The sequence below is a fragment of the Lepidochelys kempii genome, chromosome 9 (genome assembly GCF_965140285.1).
Source record: "Lepidochelys kempii isolate rLepKem1 chromosome 9, rLepKem1.hap1, whole genome shotgun sequence".
NCBI lineage: Eukaryota > Metazoa > Chordata > Testudines > Cheloniidae > Lepidochelys > Lepidochelys kempii.
In genome coordinates, this window is record NC_136388.1 from 23553620 (window position 1) to 23579380 (window position 25761).

At 41.8% G+C, this 25761-nt stretch overlaps 1 protein-coding gene across 3 annotated transcripts in view; it reads right to left on the minus strand.

Annotated features, from left to right (window-relative positions):
- Nucleotides 1-25761, minus strand: part of RSRC1 (arginine and serine rich coiled-coil 1) — a 366646-nt gene that overhangs the window by 170737 nt on the left and 170148 nt on the right. For all 3 annotated transcript variants that reach the window (XM_073359563.1, XM_073359564.1, XM_073359565.1), the window contains exon 6: nt 19342-19393. In XM_073359563.1, the coding sequence (XP_073215664.1) occupies nt 19342-19393 (52 nt within the window). The remainder of the gene's footprint in view (nt 1-19341; nt 19394-25761) is intronic.

Genomic DNA, 25761 nt, shown 5'->3' on the forward strand with positions numbered 1-25761 from the left:
AATGGACGGCACTATGAGGTACCGCATACCTCTACCAGTGCCTGGGATAGGAGGCAGGTCACGGGGCAGACTAGGCCCAATAGGTGAGGTTGCTGCGTGGCTGCACTCCAGTGACAGCGAGATGGTCTGACTTGATCTAGGCTTCTCTTCTCCTTTATCCTTATGCGACCCCGGGGAGCACCCTCTCCCGGAGTGCTTTTTGTGCCTTTTGGCCAGTACCGATGACAAGGCTCGGCCTCGGGAGGCAGTTGGTGCCGGGGGTGCACTTGTCATCGATGCTGAAGTACTTATCACAGAGTCCGAATGTGCCGGCTCCGAGGCTGGTGCAACAGCTGTCTCGGAGCCTAATGTCTCTCTCCTTTTTGGTCAGGGACCTGAATCCCTTGCAAATACAACACTTTTTGCAAATGTGGGACTCACCCAGACACTTCAAACAACTATGTGAATCGCTGATTGGCATGGGCTTCTTATAGCTATCGCATGGCTTGAAGCCCGGAGAGTAGGGCATTCCCTGTCCCTGAGCTAAGCCCTTCGTGGGGCTATGAATAACTAAAGTAAACTAACACTATTAGGAACTGTTAACTCTCTCTAACTGCAACTATTTACACAAGAAAAGTTTGAAGAACCACCGAAAGAGAACCATTTGCTAGAACAAGGGGAGCATTCCAGCACCAACAATGGCAGTAAGAAGGAACTGAGGGATGAGGCCGGCAGTGCCCCTTATACAGGTGCATAGGCACGCCACTCCAGAGGGCACCAGAGCCAGTCCCCTACAGATAGCACTGAGGAAAGGGTAGAGGGTCTCAGAGCATGGGCTCCAACCCAATACCAAATGTCTATATTGCAATTTTTCAGTCCTAGAACTCGAGACCTGTGAGTCAGCTGACTCAGGCCAGCTTCCGGTTTTGTTTATCCCTGTGTAGATATACCTTTGGTGATTTGGCTCCTCTCTCTCATTCATATACACAGAACAGTGGAAATAGTGCATTTAGAAACATCTGTATACATGTGAAGGCAAGTACTGGGGAAAGGATTTGTACCTAAGTGAAACATTTGAGACAAGATAACGCATCATAAACTTGATTAATTTGTTTTGACAATTACGTAGTTTATAGATCTCTGAACATACTAGCAGTATTGTTTTAAATATAAAAATTCCTGATAAAAATACAGAAATTAAATAATTACTAAACCAAAATAGCCATACATTACTTCCCTCCCACTATACCAGCGACCAGTCAGCACACACATTATAAATCAAAATCTCCTATACTTCACATTCCCTCCCCCAAGCTGCACCAAATCCCACTTCCAACCAATCTCAGCCCTCCTCAAGTGTCCTCTCAAGCAGACTGGCCTTGCATTGTGTCTGAAATGCCAACAGATTCCAGATATTTCAGACTCAAAGGGGCAGTGAATCACAAAGTCCTTGCAGAGAATGCCCTTCCAGCAGCATATATAACAAGGGAATTCCTGCTCTAGATCCTTTGTTAACATCAGCTGTGGAAGTATTACATAGGGAGAGAAGTGGTCTCTCAGGTAGCAATGTCCCAGGCCACTTAGCTCAGTGTGAACAATTAAGTTCCACCAGAAGTCAATGGAGAGCCAATGTAGGTCCCAGAGAACTGGTGTCATACAAGAACTGCTTAACTCGAAAAATGCCTCACACTGCCATATCCTCAGCTTCTAAATTATTTAAGAGAACAAATTCCAGGAGTCCAGTCTAGAGGTGACAAAGGCATGGATTATGGTAAAAAAGTTGCAATCGCCTAGAGACGGACAGAAAGCCATTTTTGTTGCTATTTGGCAGTAGGGAATTTAACTGAATACGCAACTTGCGAACTCTGGTTATAATGGAGGAACACCCTCAATTAGATGGTTGATATTCCATAAAAGTGATCTGTTCTAGTGACCTGACACCTCACCACTCCTTTCCCCTTTGCTGGTAATTTAGAAAATGAAAAAGACTATAATTAAATTCATTTCTTTCTCTACACATTAGTCAAACATGTTACATTATTTCCAAGTTACTACAGATAGCTATTGAAAGTCTTGAAAAATTTATCAGATACAGAGGATACAAAGACAGCCATGTCCAGCCATATCGAAAAGCGAAGTTCCAGTAGTGGCCCAGAATTACCTCCTTATCCTCATCTGGGAGGGGTGTCTGCTGTATTGTTCATGAAATTAACAATTTCTAGATGGATAACATCCTTTATCAACAAAAAGAAAAGGAGGACTTGTGGCACCTAAGGACTAACAAATTTATTTGAGCATAAGCTTTCATGAGCTACAGCTCAATGCATCTGATGAAGTGAGCTGTTGCTCAGGAAAGTTTATGCTCAAATAAATTTATTAGTCTCTAAGGTGCCACAAGTCCTCCTTTTCTTTTTGCGGATACAGACTAACACAGCTGCTACTCTGAAACTATGTATCACAGATTCTGAAGCTTGCATCCTACCTGGAAGATGCAATAATGGCATGATGACTGGTAAATGTACATATGGATGACTATGTAGCAGCCCTGCAAACGTCCAATATGGAATCGTCACTAAGGAATGCTACTGACATTGCATGTGCATTTGTTGAATGAGCTCGCTCCCGCTGAGGGGACATAGCCGAAGCTATTTTGTATGCAGTCTTGATAAAGGATGTCTTCAGAGTAGCAGCCGTGTTAGTCTGTATCTGCAAAAAGAAAAGGAGGACTTGTTGCACCTTAGAGACTAACAAATTTATTTGAGCATAAGCTTTCATGAGCTACAGCTCACTTCATCGGATGCATTCAGCTGTAGCTCACGAAAGCTTTTGCTCAAATAAATTTGTTAGTCTCTAAGGTGCCACAAGTCCTCCTTTTCTTTTTGTTGATAAAGGATGTTATCCATCTAGAAATCGTCCGTGAAGAGATTATTTGACTCTTCATATGATCTACATATAACAAGACAAGGTGAAGCAAGAAACAGTTTAGTCTTGTCCAGATAGAAGATTAGACTTCGCCTGATGTCTAATGTATGGAAACTCTGCTCCCCTGAAGATGAACGCGGCTTAGGAAAGAATACAGGTAAGTATATCACCTGGTTCAAATGAAACTCAGAAACCACTTTAGACAAAAATTTTGGATGTGGCAGTAAAGTTACCCTGTCTGGAGAATTTTGGTCTGCCATCATAGCCTGCAATTCTCTCTCTCCCCGGCGTACGTTATCATTACCAACAATGCAGTTTTCTGATATAAGAGGGGGAAGGGATAAGATGCAAGGGGCTTGAACGGAGGTTTCATCAGCACCTATCCAACCATAATAAGGCCCCACAAAGGAACCGGCTCTCAAATCTGAGGAGGCAGCCCTTCTAAGAATCTTGCTACAATGGAATTGGAGAAGACTGATCTTCCCTGTATAAGGGGGATGAAATGCCGATATCGCTGCCAGATGTACTTTCAATGAACTACGTGCAAGTCCTGAAGACTAAAGGCGCTGCAAGTACTCTAAGACAGGGGTGGGCAAACTGCGACCTGCAGACTGGATCCAGCCCCTCAGGGCTTTGGATTCACCCCTGGGACTGCCCCCCATGGCGCTGCGGGCACCGCGCCACTCTCAGAAGCATCCGGCACCATGTCCCTGGAGCCCAGGGGCGGGGGTGGGGAAGAGGGCTCCGTGCGTTGCCCTTGCCTCCAGGCACTGCTCCCCACAGCTCCCATTGGCCAGGAATGGGGAACCGTGGCCAATGGGAGCTTTGGGGGAGGTACCTGGAGGCGTAGCAAGGGCAGCACACGGAGCCCTTTGCCCCTCCCTCCTCAGGGGCCGCGCAGGGACATGGTGCCAGCCGCTTCCCGGAGCGGCGCAGCATGTGGCCAGGGCAGGCATGCAGGAATCCTGCCCTGGCCCCAGTGTGCGTCATTACCACCCTGGCGCTGCTTTAGGTAAGCAGCACCAGGCCGGAGCCCGAACTGCTCCTGCACTCCGCACCCCTCCTGCACCGAACCTCCTGCTGCACCCCAACCCCATGCCCTGAGCCCCATCACACCCTCTGCACCCCAACCCCCTGCCCTGAGTCCTCTCCCGCACTCCTACCCTGAGCCCCCTCCTGCACCCCAACTTCCTTCCCTGAGCCCCCCATACACCCCACACCCCTCCTCCCTGCCCTGAGCCCCTGTCGCATCCCATACCCCTCCTGCACCCCTCCTCCACCCCAACTCCCTACCCTGAGCCCCCTCCTGCACTCCACACCCCTCCTGCACCCCAATCCTTCCCTGAGCCCCCTCATGCTCCCGCACCCCTCCTCTGCCCCAATCCCTTGCGCTGAGCCCCTTCCTGCACACCGCACCCCCTCCCACACCCCGCACTCCCTCCCGCATCCTAACCTCCTGCCCCAGCCCTGCATACAATTTCCCCACCCAGATGTGGCCCTCAGGCCAAAAAGTTTGCCCATCCCTGCTCTAAGATGTCTTGGACGGAAGCCAGCATTGGTTGAATTCCCTGGGTCAAAGATCACATGGAAAACAGTTTCCATTTTGCGCAAGAGGCCATCCTGATAAAGGACTTTCTATTGTTGAGTTGAATCTGCTGAACAACCATTGAACACTGGTCTTCCTCCCCATTCAGCAATGCAGCAGCCATACCTTGAAATGCAGGAAGCTAAGCATAAGGTGGAAGGTGTGGCTATGATATGAGTATGTCAGCATAGAGAAGAAGCGGTATGGGAGGCTGAATTGCAGCACAAGAACGTTGAAGAGCCAGCATGGCCCCGGCCATGCCAGGGCAATGAGAATGAGCTTGATGCGATACACCTTCAGCTTGAAGATGACCTCTCAGATGACTGGGATGAGGGGAAAGGCATAGAAGAGAGGCGCTTAACAACTGAGATGGAATGTGTCTGACAGGAAACCTGGAGTGAAGTCCCCTTGAGAGCAGAATAGGCAACATTTCCTGTCCTGTTGTCCCTTGTAGCAAACAGGTTGATTGTTAGACTGCTTTAGATTATGAAGATAGTCCCAAGGATGCTTGTCTTCAGAGACCACTCATGACTCAGCAAAAAAAAAAAAATATTGTTGAGATGGTTCACAAGGTGATTCTGAACCCCAGGCAAGTAGTTGGCTATTGGAGTGATGCTCGCCACAATGCAAAACCACCATAACAGGATTACCTCTTGGCAGAGCATCCTGGAGTGTGCCCTCCTTCCTTGTTCACATAATATATCACCATGGTATCGTCAGTAAATATGTGAACCACTGAGCCCAATATGGACCCAAAAAGTGTGACACTTGTAAATGGCCCAAAGCTCCAGCACATTGATATGCAGAGAGGACACCTGCTCCAATGACACATCTTGGACTCAACCCCAGATGTGCTCCCCAGCCCATCAGAGAGGCATTGGCGACAACAGTCATGACTGGTAAGGGCCAGATGAAAGGAACGCCCTGAACACTGTCAAGAAGTCTCCACCACTCTAGGGAGTCCAGGACCAGTGGAGGAAGAGGGACCCATACGTCCAAGGAGTGAAGAGTCGGACAGTAAACTGACCTGAGCCACATTTGGAGGGGGTGAAGATGCAGCCTTGTGAACGGAACCACCTGAGTGCAAGTGGACATGTGGCCCAAAAGCCTCAGGCACATCCAAACTGTTGCAGAAGGCTGAGACTGCAGAAGTGGCGAGTCACCTAAAAACATCTGACAGAAATGCTCTCACACTTGTAAAATCTATTAGGGCCACAATGGACTCTACTTTCTGAGGGAGAAACAAAGTTGACTTTGTAGTGTTTAGGATGAGATCCAGATGCTCAAGCAAGCGCAGTGTGGCATTGATGTGAGAAAGGACGTCCTCTCTGGATCAGGAGCTCTGTAATCAGTTTTCTGAATACACAAAGATATGGATCCCTTTCTTTCTTTCTGGGCTATGCCATGATGATGGCCATGCATTTGGTAAAAATCTGTGAGGCAGTATAGAGGAGGAAGGGAAGTGCCATATACTGGAAATGGCATTCCGCTACAACAAATCGAAGGATTTTTCTGCAGCTCAGCAAAATCACCACATGAAAGTAGGCATCCTGAAGGTCCAGGGCAGCAAACCAGTCATTCTAAGACAATACAGGGAGGACAGTTGACATTTGGAACCTCACATACCTGATATATTTGTTGAGGCTGCAAAGGTCAAGAATGGGTCTTAGCCCTTCCTTCCTTGGATTTGGTCACCAAAAAGTACGAGGAACAGAAACCTTGACCCAGATGATCTGGTGGAACCTCCTCCACCACAAGCTTCCAACGTGAGCAGAGAGTGAATCTGCTCAAGGAGCAATACCTTGTGAGGGCATCCCTAAAGAGGCACAGGGAAGGAGAGTGAGAAGGAGGGATGGAGGGGGACTGGATGGCAGAGCCCGATTTGATGATGCTTAGGACCCAGCTGTCAGTGGTGATCAAGCCAGCCTGTCCCCAAATGGGGGTGGGGGAGGGAAGGAAGGGAGTGACAACTGAGACACTGCTCTGGACCAAGGAGTCAAAATGGGTGCTGGGGAGGTGCCAAGGGAGGGCATGTGGACTGTTCGAACCTCATACATGACTGCTTTCTCCTGTGGGATCTATGCTCCTTTCTGGGGGGGTACCGCTGTCTTGGGGGACAGAAAGGCTGCCCTAACATGCGTGGTGAATGATACTGAGGTTGTTGCTGGTGTTGAACACCGTAGTGGCGCCTTTGCACTACCAGTGCATACACCCAAAAGGTAGCCCTGGAGTCCTTGAAGGAGGAGTGCAGAGTCTTGTCTGTTTTATCTGAGAACAGTGCCTAATCGTTGAAGGTCAAATCCTCAACGTCCAAGGGAAGACACTGAGAGCAATGCCTGAATTCTACAGCCAGGAAGACCTCCTCATGGTCATCACAGAGGCCATCACTCTTGCTGAAGTATCCGAGACATCCAGCAAAAATTGCAAAGAAGTAGCCTTCAGTGACAAATGCCCAAAATTCCTCCCTTGAGGACTTGGGCAGCTCATCTATGAATTAAGACATAGCCATCCAACTGATAAAGTGGTACCTGGACAACAGTTTTGTCTGATTAGCAATTCTTATCTGCAAGGAAGAAGAGGTGTAGAGTCCTTCTCCTTGGCGGTGGATTTAAATCTACTCTATTGAGTTCTATTGTTCACCATGGTTACTACTGAGGAATTTGGGGCTGGATGGGAATTAAAACCCTCACATCTATGCATGGGAATGAAAGAGTGCTTTTCTATGTGCTCAGCTGCAAGTGGTACCAAAGCTGGCATGCTCAAGAGGACTTAAGCAGGCTCGTGGAGCGCATCATTAATAGGGTGACTCTTCCAAGGGCAAACAGCTGCAGGATATCACTAACTTGTGTATGTGTTCTCCTGCAGGAACTCCGCTTGAACACCCACAGAAGCAGCCATGCTCTTCAACAGGTCCTAGTATGCCTTGAAATCATCAGTACTGAAGGGCAGGAAGAGCTTGACACCTTGGAATTGCCCGGGGTCAAGGATGAGGTACTTAACTGTGTCAGAGCCAGATCCTGCTCCAGGGCTAATGGGCTCAGGTGGGATGACTCTGGAGGCTCCTCAAGAGGAAGGTTCACCAGTACCTCGACCTGTGGTGGATCGATAATCACTGCCACAGACGTAGCCAGTGATTTTGGCTTTAAGCAAGATGAGGAGTGGGATCTCCGCGACTGAAGAGCAGCTCATGGATTCTACAGAGACCACTAATATGGATAGGGCACTGTTGGCCAGTAGACACCAGGACAGGGTTCCCCATGCCAACCCTGGGACCAGTACCAATCCTGGTACATACAGTGCTCCATGAATGGCCTTCGCTGAAGTGATGGAGAGCAGGGAAGAGTAAGATCCCAACTCAACATCAGGGCATGGTGCCGACAGACCCATAGGTTCAGTGGCTTGCCCAGCTAATGGAGCTATAAAGGATGCAGCCCTGGCAAAGTCCTGGACCAACAGAGGTCAGGACAAAAAGTCAGAGGAGGTCCTCTGTGGCCTGATATGCCACCGACATAGGCAGAAGCAGCTGGTGCTGGCATCATCCTCATCAGTACTGGAGTCAATGGACGCCCTGGGACCAGAATGGGAGTCAACTGCACAGAGTCTTTGACCTTCCTGTGCAGTTCCAGGGAGTAGTTAATGGGACCTATTCCATCCAATGTATCCATCTTCACCCTGTGCTGATCCACACTTCTTCTGGAGGAGGGAGTCAAGTCCCCATGGGACCTGTCTCATTGGTCTTATGAGATCTTTTCCTCAGCACACTCAATGGGAAACAATTCCTCTATCTTTCTGGAGAAGGACACAAAGCAGTAGCACTGTCCAAATCAGAGGGCGACCTGCGATCTGATGAAGGCTTCAGTACCAAAGCAGGCCACACGACCTGCTCAACCAGGTGCTGCTTCAGATGAAGATCCCTCGCCACCTGAGTCCATTCTGTGACTGATCTGTAAATCAAACACCACTTCTTCATGTGGACTTTGTCTAGACACAGCAAGCCCCGCATGTGGGGTCGTTATTGGAGAGGGCCCCTACACATGATGGACAATGTTTAAATCCTAGTGATGGCATCACCAGGAACACAAAGTACAATTAACGCACACTAAGTCTAACTAACTCTATATTAGGAGTGCAACTAGAAAAAAGTCACTGAAAAGAGGACTGTGAAGTTGAAAACCACAGCGAGTTCTGACTCCAGCCATGCAGGGTAAGAAGGAAGTGGGGGTGGGGGGAAGGTGTCCAGGGTGGCACCACCTCATATAGGTAGGGAGGGGCTATGACCATGAAGTTCGAGTGTCACCCCTCTACAGGTATTGCTAGGTAAAAATCTCTGGGTCTGGTACGCTGAGCACACACACCCCTAAGTGGAATACACAGCTGCAGCTACTCAAAGAAGAAACTTTTCTGAATGAAGGGAAGCAGCCCGAACTCACCAGGAGAAACTTTCCATTGTTTCATGAGCTCTGACCTTAAATCTTTATTCTGAGGTTAATATATATAATTTAAAGTAGTTTGCCCTCATTAATAGAGCAGAATGTGAACTGCTTCTTGGACAGTTCTGAACATGCAATTTTGTAGTCTGTGGAACATTTATTCCAGCACCAAAACAGAGGCTGTGAACCCAGTGGTGGAAAGTCCACCTGGACAGAGGAATGAAGGTGATTTTATCTACAAAAGCCATCTGGAGTCAGCCAGAGCATCTCATAAAATTGGAGTGGCAGACTGAGGTGGGCTGGAAACAGCAACCAGAGCACCTCCTCAGTTTCAACACATCTCCTAGACAGCCTTCACCAGCTGGAGTCCTGTGGCGTTCCCTCTAGAGTTAAAGCTGCCATCTCTTGGTGGAATTCCTGGGAGAAGGCAGTAGCAGTACTGCTGAATACACCTTAGGTGCAGCTTGTGCTACCTGGGTGCAGTTTGGGTGCAGCTGGTGCAAGTAGCTTAAAATTGTACCTGCCTATGCCCACAGAGGTGTATCAGTCCTTACATGTTCATATGTCTTTCATTATCTGCATATATCCCTATGTCATGTTCTTATTATCTTGACTCAAGAGTTGCTATCCAAAAAATCCTTAAAGCCTTATATCAAAGCATTCTTGGTTTATATGGTTATTTGTTCTATGCATCACCATGTGTTTCTTGGCAGAACTGATATTTTATTGAGAAAAAATTCAATAGACTCTTGTCAAAGATACCTAACTGAAAGCACAAGAAATAAAAGAAATTTGAGTCATAGAATGTGTTTCAGGTTCTTGCAATTTCTCTCAATGGGATGATTTATAATACTATTTTAAAATTCCATAAAACATGTAACATTCTTTATATGCTTTTACACCCTCTATATACACACACAATTTACTGAGTCTTCTAAAACTGCTACTTTAAAATGTAATGTAAGGCTAAAAAATTGGAAGGGTTTATGATGTTTCCCTACGCAGAGCTACACAAAACACTACTCCAACCAACAAAGCCATTACAAATATAAAGTTCATCATTGTATTTAAAAATCAGTAATTTCTCAATAATTACAATTAAAAGGACAGTTTTAATGTTTTCATATTTGCTACCCCATGCCCTCTTTAGTATCTTTCCATATCCAGAGAAAGAGCAAAATAAAGGCCAGCCTATTTAACTAAACTGCTTTCATTAAAGAAAAGAAAAGCAAGAATCTATAAAGTAATGAGTGATCCTATTAGTTCCACCAGACTAAAATCATAGAGTCTACGTATGTGGTCCTTTCAGCCACATCTGTCATGGGCTATTTTGGTACCACAGAGTGCAGAATATTTGACCATTTATTTAATAGATAAGGCCAGGACAAATAAAGATTTGTCTTCCCTAAGAAGAAATATATAATGAAAACAACTGAAAAAACCCATGCAACAAATATCCTCCAATATTTTCATTTTTACACTAGCTACACCAGTATATTTATAGTTTTCCATTGAATTCTTTTCAAAGAAGAAAAAGAAAAATATAATAAGATGTGTGCCATGGAGAACAAAAAGAGGGAAACTGACAGTGTAAGCAGAGGATAATGAGTTAAATATTAAAACATACAGAATTGCTGTCAAACAATGTAAAATCCTTAAGAATTCTATTTATCAGTTTTTAGCATATATTGCTAATGTCGTATTTACAGTACAATTCTGAAGTCTCCTTTAAACCTCCCTCAACAATTCTGACTATAAAAATACTGTATTTTTGCATGCTCTTTTAGTAATAGATTGAAATGCTGATTCCAAAAATAGATCAGTCACCCAATTAAACTCTAGAACTTTGAAAATCCAGATCATCTTTTGTAATCTTTATATGGAAAAAAAGAGAATTTTATTTATCACTACAGAATCTTTCAGAGCTACTTTTGTGTGAACAGTAAGATTAATGGTTCAAAATGTCCATATGTTATTTCATATCAGTATATTTACATTAAAAGCATCCATCCATATTTTACATTTTATGAAAAAACATGGGTGCCTTATACAAATTTTTTATAGCACAACCTATCAGATTGTAATTTGTTTTAATCTTATTTCAGTGTTCTTTAGTAAGACTACATATTCTAATACCTTGAAATGTTTTTCTTAAAACTACTGAAAAGAAATAGTGCATATTTAAGATACAAACAAGGCTAAACCTTATACTCTTCTCTTTCAGTAATGAAGTCTGGGAAAGAAATCACAGACACCCAAGTGGTTTGGCAACTGTAAGTGACAGAAGCTCTGCTAAATCCTCTGTTTACACTGGGGATTAGCTGAGTAGATTGTGAGTAGCAAACTGAGCTGTCCATGGTCAAGGGAACCTGCTCCCTGTCAGCCTGTGGGGCACAGGGACAAAGCATGGTCCTGGTAGGAAGTGACCCATAAACGTATTCCTACGAAGGATTTATACAAAGCCAGTCTGCCTCATAGAAACTCCATATGACCATTAACTGGCCTGCAAGGCCTGCCAGGAGGCCTAATTACAGGTCTACAGAGCCCAATAACAAAAGCTGAAGAGCTTTAGCCTAGGGATGATCTGCTTTATACTGACTTGAGAGAGTCCATATAGAGTGACAAAAAGAAAGAGGTTTAGCTTTAAAATTCTCCCAAGAGACACAGCATTGTAACTAAGTCTGGAAAGCCCACATGCAACATACTTCAGATAGGCTTAAACATACCACCCTCTCAAAATTAACATTCAACTACTGCCTGCTTAACATCTGCTCAAACATGGTAAGTTGCTGTCATATTGTTAGACTACGCTAAAAAGGCTTTCTTCTATTTCAATATTAAGATAGATAAGTAAATAAAAGTCACACAAATATAAATGTATAGCTGTGACCAATAATCTCTACTGAGGAACAGTTTTTATAAACCCAAATTAGTTTCTTAAAACCATTAATGTAGAGTACTTAAGTGACTACAGCTACTGCCTGGTTTACTCAGAACACAGATGCGGACTCATTAATCTATACTGACAGAGAAACTAGATTGAGTTAGCGTGAACCGTATGGAAAACCAACACAATTTTAGAATACAAAGGCTTCTTGTAGGCAATATCTCACTATAAAGGTTTTAAAAATGAATGTTATGGCTAATGTAGGTAATTATTAAACATTTAGTCAGACAACCCACACATGGCAATAACTCAAAGTCAGAAGAAAACTTTCAAATATCAGTGAAAATTAACTCCATCTCTTTTCATCACCCTCTTACTACATTTTTACTTTAAAGAATACAAATCAAAAATTTCAAACCAGATGCCTAAAGTTAGGCACTAAACATGGATTTTTCAGAAATGCTGAACACCCACAATTCCCACTGAAGTTGTGCAAACTCCTCAGTTCTTAAAAAAATTTTGTATGCAGCTTACCTTAGGCATCAAAGTTGGTAAACTTTGGCCATATCATTTGTATGGGATTAGAAATCATTAACATTTGTAAAGAGCTTTCAAGCCTTGTATGCTGTAGATACTAAATATTATTGTATTTCTACATTTCAGCTTCCTTCTCCTGTTTAATTCCGCAGGATGTCAAATTTCTAAACTTGTACATTACAATTTTCCATGCCAAATAAAATATTATGACTTCAATGAAGGATCAAGCAAAATCCTCCAGATTGTGAAGAGAAAAAGTCTTAAGTCTTAAAACCCTTAAACACAAATACTTTACCTGAAACAATAGAAAAAGTAATATGGTACATTAGAGGCTATGAAACTTTTTGTATGGAATGTTCTTTTTGAAGTTCCCTCTAGTGTGAAAGTGCCTCTAAGGATTACTGTCAGTAGTTAATTAAAACACAGTTGTGTCTTTCTAGTAATTGGCATGAATTTAGCATTAAATCCTTTTTTACTAGCCTAACTCCGATCTTTTCTTGGAACTCAGGTTGATGTGAATAAAATACAGCCTGAGAACTATAGGTTAGGCATAATCAGCTATTATAGTAAAAAAGACAGCAAACCAGTATCTATTACAATCCCCATTTTCACACTAATCAACTTTACAAAATAATATTCACCTTTTGGGTTGACATTTTCTGTGTTTGGCCTATGCCCAAAGCTAATTTCTCTCTCTACTTTTTTTTTTTTTTTTGAGCAAAATCTTTTTAAAAATTTTGAACTTTGAAAAAGTGAAAAGACCCTTTTTCCTTTGCAAATACATATATGTGTGCGTGCGTGTGTGTATATATATATATATAAAATGTACATTCACACATACATACACACACACACACACTTTTCTGTATCAAGCTTCAGGAAAGAAAAAAGCACTAAAATTTTAAACTTGGTATGGAACAGTCCTCACTGATATCATACCATTTCCTTGGTTTAGAGGTACGTTTTAAAACAAAAAGGTATAAACAATTAAAAATTACTCCTGAACATGGTCAGCAGTCACCATTTCTAAATTGTTAATGAGATCTCATCGTAAAGATTTTCATCTTCTCAGCCTTGCCTTCAGGTAAAAGGGCTGTTACTGAAATAGCCCAGATGAAATGCCTAAATGAATCTGGAACTCCTCAAAAGTGATATTTATGGTATGTTGCATAAATAATCATTGAGTCAACAACTTTAGAGTCTCTGCAATTTCTTTGCATTCTACAATACTTTGCTAATTTTAAACTTTCATAAAAATTGTGTATGTCTTTTTCCATTAAAACAATATAGCCATCCCAATGCAAGCAGATGTGTTGCTGTACTATTAATCTAGATTTGGAGAAAGAACTCTTCAAGTAGCAGCAATAAAAGTGAAAACTCACTCCTCCTCCAAGTCATCCACTTCACTGGGCTTGTCTTCACTAGAAAATTGGACTGTAGCAGAACTTGACCATGAGGAGTTATGTAAACCAAGACTGCAGTTAGTATAGACAAGGGTATGCAGTGTTTAACATGATGTCAGCTGGTGGTGGGTCAGTCCTGCTGGTTAACCTATCACCACTGCAACTTTGTGTTTTATATGTATGTACACCTAAGCCCTCAAGATCATGTTCTAGCATAATTTAATTTTTAGTGAAAATAACCCTGATGAAGGATTAACCTCAAAAGCTCAAGTGGGACAGTTTAAATGCCAACTTTATTAACTGGAAGCCATTTCTTTTTCTCAAAATGAAATTAAATGCAATGGCAACACTAGGTCAACTTAGCTGCACATATACAGCATGTTCTAATTCAATCTTTCAGCTTACATTTGTAGCTTAATGTATTATTGTACTGTTGATGTTGATAAGTGTATACATTAAATTATACAGAATGTTCACAGTGGTTAAATCAGTAAGTCTATGGGTTAGCAGAAAGAAGGTAAATATAGTAATGAAACTATTTTTTCTGAAGAATCTAAACTGATCTGGAATATCTATATACGGTAACTCCTCACTTAACATCATCCCGGTTAACGTTGTTATGTTGCTGATCTATTAGAGAACATACTCATTTAAACGTGCGCAATGTTTGCTTAGAACGTTGTTTGGATGTGGGGGCTTGGAACCAGGGTGGGCCGGCAGCAAAGCTAGATAATTTAAAAAAAGTGATGTGACAAACTATAACACAAACTACAGTAATACTGCAATATAAAAGTACTGCTGAACCCTGGACTAGTACCTGGCCCCCAGGTTATTATTCTCAAAAGTTGAACGAGTTGTATTTTCAGTATTGAAAACAACTCTCTCAAAACAAAAGGAGTACTTGTGCCACCTTAGAGACTAACCAATTTATTAGAGCATAAGCTTTCGTGAGCTACAGCTCACTTCATCAGATGCATATCGTGGAAACTGCAGCAGACTTTATATATACACAGAGAATATGAACCAATACCTCCTCCCACCCCACTGTCCTGCTGGTAATAGCTTATCTAAAGTGATCATCAGGTGGGCCATTTCCAGCACAAATCCAGGTTTTCTCACCCTCCACCCCCCCACACAAATTCACTCTCCTGCTGGTGATAGCCCATCCAAAGTGACAACTCTTTACACAATGTGCATGACAATCAAGTTGGGCTATTTCCTGCACAAATCCAGGTTTTCTCACATCCCCACCACCCCCGTACACACACAAACTCACTCTCCTGCTGGTAATAGCTCATCCAAACTGACCACTCTTCAAGTTTAAATCCAAGTTAAACCAGAACATCTGGGGGGGGGGGGGAGGAAAAAACAAGAGGAAACAGGCTACCTTGCATAATGACATATGCAAGGTAGCCTGTTTCCTCTTGTTTTTTCCTACTCCCCCCCCCCCAGATGTTCTGGTTTAACTTGGATTTAAACTTGAAGAGTGGTCAGTTTGGATGAGCTATTACCAGCAGGAGAGTGAGTTTGTGTGTGTACGGGGGTGGTGGGGATGTGAGAAAACCTGGATTTGTGCAGGAAATAGCCCAACTTGATTGTCATGCACATTGTGTAAAGAGTTGTCACTTTGGATGGGCTATCACCAGCAGGAGAGTGAATTTGTGTGGGGGGGTGGAGGGTGAGAAAACCTGGATTTGTGCTGGAAATGGCCCACCTGATGATCACTTTAGATAAGCTATTACCAGCAGGACAGTGGGGTGGGAGGAGGTATTGGTTCATATTCTCTGTGTATATATAAAGTCTGCTGCAGTTTCCACGATATGCATCTGATGAAGTGAGCTGTAGCTCACGAAAGCTTATGCTCTAATAAATTGGTTAGTCTCTAAGGTGCCACAAGTACTCCTTTTCTTTTTGCGAATACAGACTAACATGGCTGTTACTCTGAAATCTCTCAAAACAGAGTATCACATTACAGCAATGAGGGCTATAATAGCTGTATTGAAAAACACTGCTTGGTAAAATTCTGGCACAGAAGGACTTCATATAAATGACATAATGGTAAAAAGTTCTCATTTTGCTTTAAACAAAAAAAAAAGAATGAATGAAAAAGTTATTAGCCTTTCTCCACACCCTTCTCACAACAGTGTTGTCAACTTCATTCTTAATTGAGCAAGAACAAACAACAGAGTTGGGTTTTACAGGGTTTTTTTTTATTTTCCATTTTCAGCATTAAAATACAGACAGGAAAGGGGATTTTCCCTACATTTCAAATTAAGATAAACGAATACATTAAACCTCTCTCAAGTCATCCATGAGCAATTTGCACCTCCAATTTAAACTTCAGTGTCCAGCTGTGAATTTTTAAAATTATAAAGTGTCAGAACCATTTTAAATGTCTCTTGAAATTCACAGGACCCAGGTCATGATGATATACAACTCATGGTATTGTTAATACATTTTCAAGGTGTTAAATTAAAAAATGAGGTGTGACAGCTGTGAGTAGTATAAACAAATTGTACTTTTTGAGGTCTGTGCTGTCACATCTATTTTTTAATTATATGCTTCAAAGACATATTAAAAGATATGGAGAACAATGCATACATTTGAAACTATGAAATATAAGGTGCTAGTTGCATTATTGAAAAACGTGAATATTTGCTGGAAATATCAAAAGAAGTACTTCCCTTTAGGAAAAAAAGGTCCCCAAAAGGAAGAAGAAAAAAGACTGCATACTTGTAAAGTATATTTTACAATTAAATCTATGAAACAGGAGAATACAAATTAAAATTGAAGATCTGAAATGACTGCACAGCACCCATACTTACTGATAACATTTGTAAGAAATTCTGAAAGTTCTCCTATTTTTGTGCATTAAAAACAACAAAAAGTTGTATATGGAAAAAAACAAAAAGTGTAAGGTCTAGGGACTAAATAGGACTGCAGTAAAATTGCAAATATGATTACAGATGAATGGTCTAGCCCTTTTTGAGTACACTACATAAATGCTGAAGAAATCAAGGAAAACACCTATGAACAACATTCGATTAATTGAAATTATTAAACAAATGCCAATGAAAATATTCACCAACACTCTTCTGCAAAAAAATAAAATTCTAGGCAAAAAATTTCCAAAGTAGCCTCTGGATGCCCAACTTCAGACACCTAGTACTTGTTTTACAGAAGTACAGCTGCAGGTGATCAGCATGTCTGACAGCCAAAACACAGGTATTGAGCTGGGCACCAAAAATTTGGGAACCCAAATCCAGTGGCCACTTTGAAAATTTGATCTTATGCTTTTAACAAACATATATGCTTGTGCTTAAAACAAAATGGCATACAAAATAAATATTTCAAAGCAGAGTAATTTGTGCATATTTACTAATGTTTACATATTTTTTCTATATTATTTGCATCTGTACTACAAAATCATTGATACCAATTGTTAATTTAATTGAAGTAAGATATCTTATTAAATCTAGAAATATTTGCATTGTTTATAATTATGTTAAAGAGCTGCTTACAAAGCTCCACTGAGAACTCTTTAATTTTCAGGCTGCAACACCATAACTGGACCCCCTATACTGTTCACCACCTGAATTTGTACCCAAGTAAAATGGGCTCTTACCCATAGATGTAGTATTTAAAATATTCACTAATTAACAATTTAATATTCTCTAATTGTCTCACACGTGTCCAAAGTCCCACATTGTCCATGAGGATACTGAAACAGAATTGCCTGAGTCAGAGCCCTGGGGTACTGTACAGTAACAGCCTCAGGACTGTTCGTGCACTTTTCTATTATGGAATTCCCTATGCTATTATTGACTAGGAAGGACTGATCTGCATAATGACTGTATAGTCTTTCAAGCGTACAGCCATCATACAACCCCCAATGCTCTGACTACTACCCTCAGGAATTCCCATCCACAGACTCAGAACTAATCCATCAACTGCTGACACCTCTTGCCTTTGTCATCCCTCCTAATCCAAGATATTAAATACAATTTTAATTCATTAAAGGCATTGCTCTTAGTAGAGATAGCCATGTTGACTTCTGAATAGAAGAAATATGAGGCCCTATTTGCCAAGCATAAAAGGGCAAAACCAGTAGGCAAAAGTAACATTTTCAAGTATTAAAATAGCATTGAGAAATGCATCCCCACAGTCTCAGACGCAGTAGGGGGTTCCTGTTCTTTCCCCCGTCGCAAGAGCCAGCTTCTTGTGGTCAGGGGTGGAGAGGTAGGTGTGTAGCTGGGGAGTCAGGAGTTCTGTAGAAGTCTATTGTCTTCTGAGTAACAGAAGGAGGACACATAAGCCCCTTCTCTATGGTCAGGGAGTCATTATGTGCTTGACCAGCAGCAACTGTGAGTTGGTTGGAGGAACACATTCTGAGGTCAGCGGATGCCCTCTTATATGTTCATTGGTCAGGGAGGGGCCACATGAATGGATCAGTGTGCAGATAGGGGGAAATAATGTGGTGATTCAGTAAAGGGATAGGACAGAGTTTAGGAGTCGAGTCAGGGTAACTATAATTGGTATGAGATGCCACAGCAGAGGGTTTGGCAGGGGAGCTGCAAGGATTTCACAGGTGGACAAGGGCATGAGAGAGGTAAATTGACAAGTGGCTAAATTATGGGAGTCAGAAAAGGTTGATGATTGCCCATCGCAAAATTGTATAACCAACACTAGAGTTATTCAAGGAAGAAATAATATACCTTTCTAACGGAATGGTTAACAATCTGGGAATCTGGCAGGGCTGGGGCGAAATCAGCCAAGCTAACCGCTGGTGCCTCTGGTGGCAGGTGTCCAGCACAGATACTCATTCAACAGGGGTCCAGTTCCCTGATAAGCCAGAACGGGAAGTGGACTTGGGGGGAGGGCATCTTCCAAAGCAACTGAAGAACCGTGTTGATGTACCTAATGTCTGGTACAGTGAGGAGACAACCCTTTTTCCTCTGCCCCTTAACCCTCATACATGAGAATGGCTGTAGGAGTTACCATAATAGGACAAGGTGTGGACGGATAACAGCTGTCCTCCAGCGTATTGAACAGATTGCTCTGTACAAGTTATTGCTGGATAGCTCACAGATCAGTTAAGTTACTAAAGCTGTGACCTAATTAAATCTCATTCCTTGTGTCTTATCTTTCTTCTTGCATGTCTGGGACAATGTGCTGCTGCAGAAAGTAAGAGAACCTTTAACAGGGCACAGAAATGCAGTACAGGCCTAGAATCTTCACCTCTTTAAAGAAGATTTTTACAGAATCCCCCACCACACACACACTTTTTCTGGAACCCATAAAACAAACAAAAACCAGAACAATGACAGCAAACAAATTTGAAATTCACATGCTAGTTCTTCTGCAGGAGATAACTAACACACATTGATTTCCACGTCCCAGAACAATTTAGACACTATCAACGATGGTATACAAATGAGAACAGCCACACTGGTTTGATGGGAGAAGGTGGGGAAAAGATTCAATATTTGCCAAAGTGTGGGGGACAAAATCAACTGGGACACAGGTTTCACTTTGTGATATTATAAACAATGCAGTAAAATTATTACTTCTATTACATATTTATGTAGCATCACTTACCAGCCGCCTCAAGAACCAACTGCAATCTAGCTTTGGCCTGTTCAGCAAGAGACTGAAAAGATAGATAAGATTTACAATAAACTGTAGCATTATTAAAACAAATTTTTGTATACATTTCCATGTTATGTATTATTTCATATACAAACACACACTAAATTTAAGTCTGGTAGAAACCATTACACACCACTCAATTTACTTCTGTACTTACATTCCCAACAGTGGATTATCCCCTTTATTTTTGTCATTGCGTCAACAAGTCCCATCATCTTAAAGGTAACATTGAAGCTAAATTCAGTTATGAGCTAAGTTCTCAAGATCTGGGTGAGAGTATGAACATGTGGTAGGACAGAACCAAAGAAGTTATTCATAGAAAAGATTGAGTTAATGAGTCTAAATACTGAGGTGCTCATGCATCACTCCTTTTCAACCATTCAAATTCAGCCATTCCGTGTGGCAACTCTAGTGCCTGGTTTTATAAAAAAGTAACATTAGGACCAATGAAAAATGTACTTTAATATGACTGGTATAGCTTGTGGTTACATACCCCATTTTGTGTCTGTTCTGTTTAGTTCCTCTCCATAGATGTTCTTTCATACCAAAGGGGGACAAATGTCCTTCCATTGCCAGTGTCAACCACTCTGCTAATCATTCCAGGGGACCTAACAATTTTATTGTGTCCCATGTACTTGCTACCCCTCTAATTTTGGGGTCACCTGCAATTCTGATCACAGTTCAATTTACACAAAAAACACATTTATCATTAAGCAGTTACCCAAGTTTCGGAAGGTACTCATTGTCTGTTGCCTGTCAAAAAGCCTCTGGAAACATTGAGAGATTCCTAGTCTAGACTACAATAGTAAGAAGTGTCATGGCTTGAAAAAGGACACACGATTCACAGGAACAGATGTAGCTCCATGGACCACCAATGGATTAAGTCATCCATCCCATCTCTATCTCTGTAGGACTGTGTCCCTACATTATGTTATTGTTTTGGCCAGTCTGAGTACTGGCCAAAACAAGTCTAAGATTGGTGACCTTTCTGGTGAAAACAAACAAAAAAAGGCATTTAACACTTCGGCCATTGCTGCATTTGTTATGGTCTTTCCCTCCTCATTGATTAATGGGCCTACCCTGTTCTTCATTGTCTTCTTACTTCTAATGTATTTGTAAAATGTTTTCTTGTTACTCTTTATGTCCCTCACAAGATTTAATCTCAGTTTGTGCCTTATACAGCAACAGTACCAATTCTATAACCAGTAAAGTGTTTGAGCAACATACTGATGGCACATCCATTATCTTCAGCAAGGAGAGGTGCCAATGTCTGGAGTCACAGCATCTCCATAGGTCTTTTCAAGTACAGATTGGTGTGAATGACCATCCCACCAATCTTTAATGGCCAGACATACAAGAACATCCACTGCCTCCACCAAACAGCCAGCAACAAAGGAGGCTACCACTACACCTTCCCACTGCAGCCTCTCCAGTAAGACTCAAAGACTCCAAAAATGACTTCCACCCATGTCAGGCACTCTCCCCATACACTGCTGATGCAACAGAACTGGTTGAATATATTCTTTGTGAGTTAGGAGAGTTCACTATGCAACAGGACGCTGTTACCTGCCAGCCACCCCGAATTACTTCACTTCTCACAAAAGTTATCAGGGTCAGAAAAGTTCCATTCAGGAGCCTAGCAGGTCTTGATGCCTCAAATAAAGGAATCTGCTCACTTTGGCACCAGTTTGTATAGCACCATAGTCTGAAAGAAGGAAACTTTTCACTGATTGACAGTGCCAACTTTAGCACCAGCCTCTTCCCCCACAGAACTAAGTGGAACGCCTTGGGTCAGCTGAAAGTTGAACACAATCATTGCAGCATCATACCACAAGAATGCAGGAGCAAGGCATGTGGTGGTGAAGTCCACTGCACTGTTGCAGTGTCTATGAAGAGCAACGATAGCTCTCAAGGCTCAGTATCAGATTCCCACACTCATTCATATGGGTGGCTAACTTGTCCCTCCCACAATTTCTCACCACCCCAAAACCTCACCATCGTTTGTTGCCAGATTTTTGGTAGGTATTATGGCAGAGTTGAGTCTTGGAAAGGGATTCAAAGGAGAAGAGGGTAGCAGGCTTACAGATAAGTTCATAATAAGAGACCATGTGTAAAGAATAGCATGGAATGAAGTGCAAAGACGCTTGTGGGCAAAGCAGGTAGTTGAGACTAGCTTTGTTTGCAGAGTCGAGGGGCAGGAAGAAAGTAATACAAGACAAGAAATGTATAAACAGGAAAGGGAAAAGTTGCAAAGGCACCTGACAGTTCATCAACTCAACCATCATAGACTAATGGGGTTTGGTCTGCAAGACCCTCAGACTTTCTGAGCAAGAGTTGGTGATGTAGCTAATATCAGTATGGTTCGTATGAACATGGCTAGTTTTAATGCTCCACGTCTCCCTGATGTCAAGGCACAGATGCTTAGAAAAAGTGGGGAAGCTGGAAAAGGTATTCCAAGTGTTTCCCCTTTTCACAACTACCTGGGCTTTCTGTCCCTTATGCCAAGATATATTCTCCATGTTTTGTCAATTTAAACATGATGGTGAGTGTCATCTTTCAAGTGTGTCCTTAATACAAATGTTATATAACTTTATAATATCATTTTTCAATATATTTATCACAATATTTAAGTCTTACAAATCATGCATATATACATCAACTAAGGATTAAAAAAGAATAGTGATTTTAATTTGAAAATATTTCGTTATAGTTCTAACATAGAATATTCCTATCTGAGTGTAACTCATCTATCAGCATAGAATACTTTAATGTCCCACTTCTTAGGTTATGATACTTTCACAGAAACTTCCGTCAGTTAGTCCAGTATGCCAGATATAATTCCTCCAAAGATATCTAAATGGCCATAGTCTGTTTTCCATCATTAGTAAAACAAGTATCCTAAATGAAGAATTTTTGTGAAGACAATATGGAAAGTTGTTTATACATGTAATGATTAACTTTTCCTTCCTGCTTTAAATTTTTTTTTAAATTATCACCAAACACTGAAAAAGGTCATTATTCAAAATGGTTTGGTTTTCTTCTCCAGAATTTTAATGGAATTTTTTATCTTCTATTGGCCTTTGAGTACTAGTCAATGAAGGAATTTATTGTCTTTTGTATCAATAATCCAACAATTCAGGTTCCTGAATTTCATGTTTGTTGACCCGCTCAAAGAATTCTAATAGAATGGTGAGGCATGATCTCCCTTAACAAAAACTGTGTTTACTCTTCCCCAACATACTGTATTCATCTATGTGTCTGATAATTCTTGACGATGGTTTCAACCAATTTGCCTGGTACTGAAGTTAACACCTGTAATTGCCACATCAGCTATCTGACAGTAGTCTGGTGCAGAGACTGATTTATGCAATAGGTTACATACCAGAGTTATGTAGGCAATTTCATATTTGAATTCCTTCAGAACTCTTGGGTGAATACCATCTGGTCCTTGTCCTGGTCCTCTGTTGACACCTCAGTCTGGGGCAGTTCCTCAGATTTTTCATCTAGAAAGAATGGCTGAGGTGTGGGAATCCCTCTCTCATCCTCTGCAGTGAGAACCAGTGCAAAGAATTCACTTATCTTCTCTGCAATGGCCTTGTCTTCCTTGAGAGCTCCTTTAGCACCTTGATCATCCAGTGACCCCACTGACTGTTTGGCAGGCTTCCTGCTTATGATGTATTTAAAGTTTTATTTGATTTTATTATTGCTTCTTAATGTTAATTTAATACATGTTTGTATGTGTATGGTGATTTAACAGCAACAGCATCATGTGGGAGGTAGAAAATACAAGTGATATAACTGAAATGAACAGACCTAACTATTCATCTTTACACTGACCTAAACCCATGCACAGGGCCCTACAAAATTCAGGGTCCATTTTGGTCAATTTCATGGTCATCAGATCTTAAAAATAGTAAATTTCATGATTTTAGCTCTTTAAATCTGAAATTTCACAATGTTGTAATTGTAGGGGTCCTGACCCAAAGGAATCTAGGCATGGCCCAATATCTAAACAAATACTTTGCCTCAGTCTTTAATAAGACTAAAGAGGATCTTAGGGATAATGGTAGCATGATAAATGGGAATGAGGATATGGAGGTAGACATCACCATATCTGAGGTAGAAGCGAAACTCAAACAGCTTAATGGGGCTAAATCGGGGGGCCCAGATAATCTTCATCCAAGAATATTAAAAGAATTGGCACAAGAAATTGCAAGCCCATTAGTAAGAATTTTTAATGAATCTGTAAATTCAGGGGTTGTACCATATGATTGGAGAATTGCTAACATAGTTCCTATTTTTAAGAAAGGGAAAAAAAGTGATCCAAGTAATTATAGGCCTGTTAGTTTGACATCTGTAGTATGCAAGGTCTTGGAAAAAATTTTGAAGGAGAAGGTAGTTAAGGACATTGAAGTCAATGGTAAATGGGACAAAATACAACATGGTTTTACAAAAGGTAGATCGTGCCAAACCAACCTGATTTCCTTCTTTGAGAGAGTAACAGATTTTTTAGATAAAGGAAACGCAGTGGATCTAATTTATTTAGATTTTAGTAAGGCGTTTGATACTGTGCCACATGGGGAATTATTAGTTAAATTGGATAAGATGGGCATCAATAGGAAAATTGAAAGGTGGATAGGGAATTGGTTAAAGGGGAGACTACAACGGGTCCTACTGAAAGGTGAACTGTCAAGTTGGAGGGAGGTTACCAGTGGAGTTCCTCAAGGATCAGTTTTGGGACCAATCTTATTTAATCTTTTTATTACTGACCTGGGCACAAAAAGTGGGAGTGTGCTAATAAAGTTTGCAGATGATACAAAGCTGGGAGGTATTGCTAATTTAGAGAAGGACAGGGATACCCTACAGGAGGATCTGGATGACCTTGTAAACTGGAGTAATAGGAATAGGATGAAATTTAATAGTGAGAAGTGTAAGGTCATGCATTTAGGGATTAATAACAAGAATTTTAGTTATAAGCTAGGGACGCATCAACTAGAAGTAACGGAGGAGGAAAAGGACCTTGGAGTATTGGTTGATCATAGGTTGACTATGAGCTGCCAATGTGATATGGCTGTGAAAAAAGCTAATGTCGTCTTGGGATGCATCAGGAGAGGTACTTCCAGTAGGGATAAGGAGGTTTTAGTACCGTTATATAAGGCACTGGTGAGACCTCACCTGGAATACTGTGTGCAGTTCTGGTCTCCCATGTTTAAGAAGGATGAATTCAAACTGGAACAGGTACAGAGAAGGGCTACTAGGATGATCCGAGGAATGGAAAACTTGTCTTATGAAAGGAGACTCAGGGAGCTTGGCTTGTTTAGCCTAACTAAAAGAAGGTTGAGGGGAGATATGATTGCTCTCTATAAATATATCAGAGGGATAAATACCAGAGAGGGAGAGGAATTATTTAAACTCAATACCAATGTGGACACAAGAACAAATGGATATAAACTGGCCACTAGGAAATTTAGATTAGAAATTAGACGAAGGTTTCTAACCATCAGAGGAGTGAAGTTTTGGAATAGCCTTCCGAGGGAAGTAGTGGGGGCAAAAGATCTATCTTGCTTTAAGATTAAACTCGATAAGTTTATGGAGGAGATGGTATGATGGGATAACATGGTTTTGGTAATTAAATATTCATGGTAAATAGGCCCAATGGCCTGTGATGGGTTTTTAGATGGGGTAAGATCCAAGTTACCCGGGAAAGAATTTTCTGTAGTATCTGGCTGATGAATCTTGCCCATATGCTCAGGGTTTAGCTGATCGCCATATTTGGGGTCAGGAAGGAATTTTCCTCCAGGGCAGATTGGAAGGCCCTGGAGGTTTTTCGCCTTCCTCTGTAGCATGGGGCACGGGTCACTTGCTGGAGGATTCTCTGCTCCTTGAGGTCTTCAAACTACAATTTGAGGACTTCAATAGCACAGATATAGGTGTGAGGTCTTTTTTAGGAGTGGTGGGTGAAATTCTGTGGCCTGCATTGTGCAGGAGGTCAGACTAGATGATCATAATGGTCCCTTCTGACCTAAATATCTATGAATCTATGAATCTAAGTTGGGGGGTTGGGAGGTTTGCAAGGTTATTGTAGAGGGGATTGCAGTACTTCTACCTTTACTTCTGTGCTGCTGCTGGCGGCAGCACTACCTTCAGAGGTGGGCAGCTGGAGAGTGGTGGCTACTGGCCGGGAGCTCAGCTCTGAAGGCAGAGCTGCCGCCAGCAGCAGCGGAGAAGCAAGGATGGCATGGTATGGTATTGCCACCTTTACTTCTGTGCTGCTGCTGGAACGGTGCTGCCTTCCAGAGCTGGGTGCCCAGTCAACAGCCGCTGCACTCCGGCCACCCAGCTCTGGAAGGCAGTGCAGAAGTAAGGGTG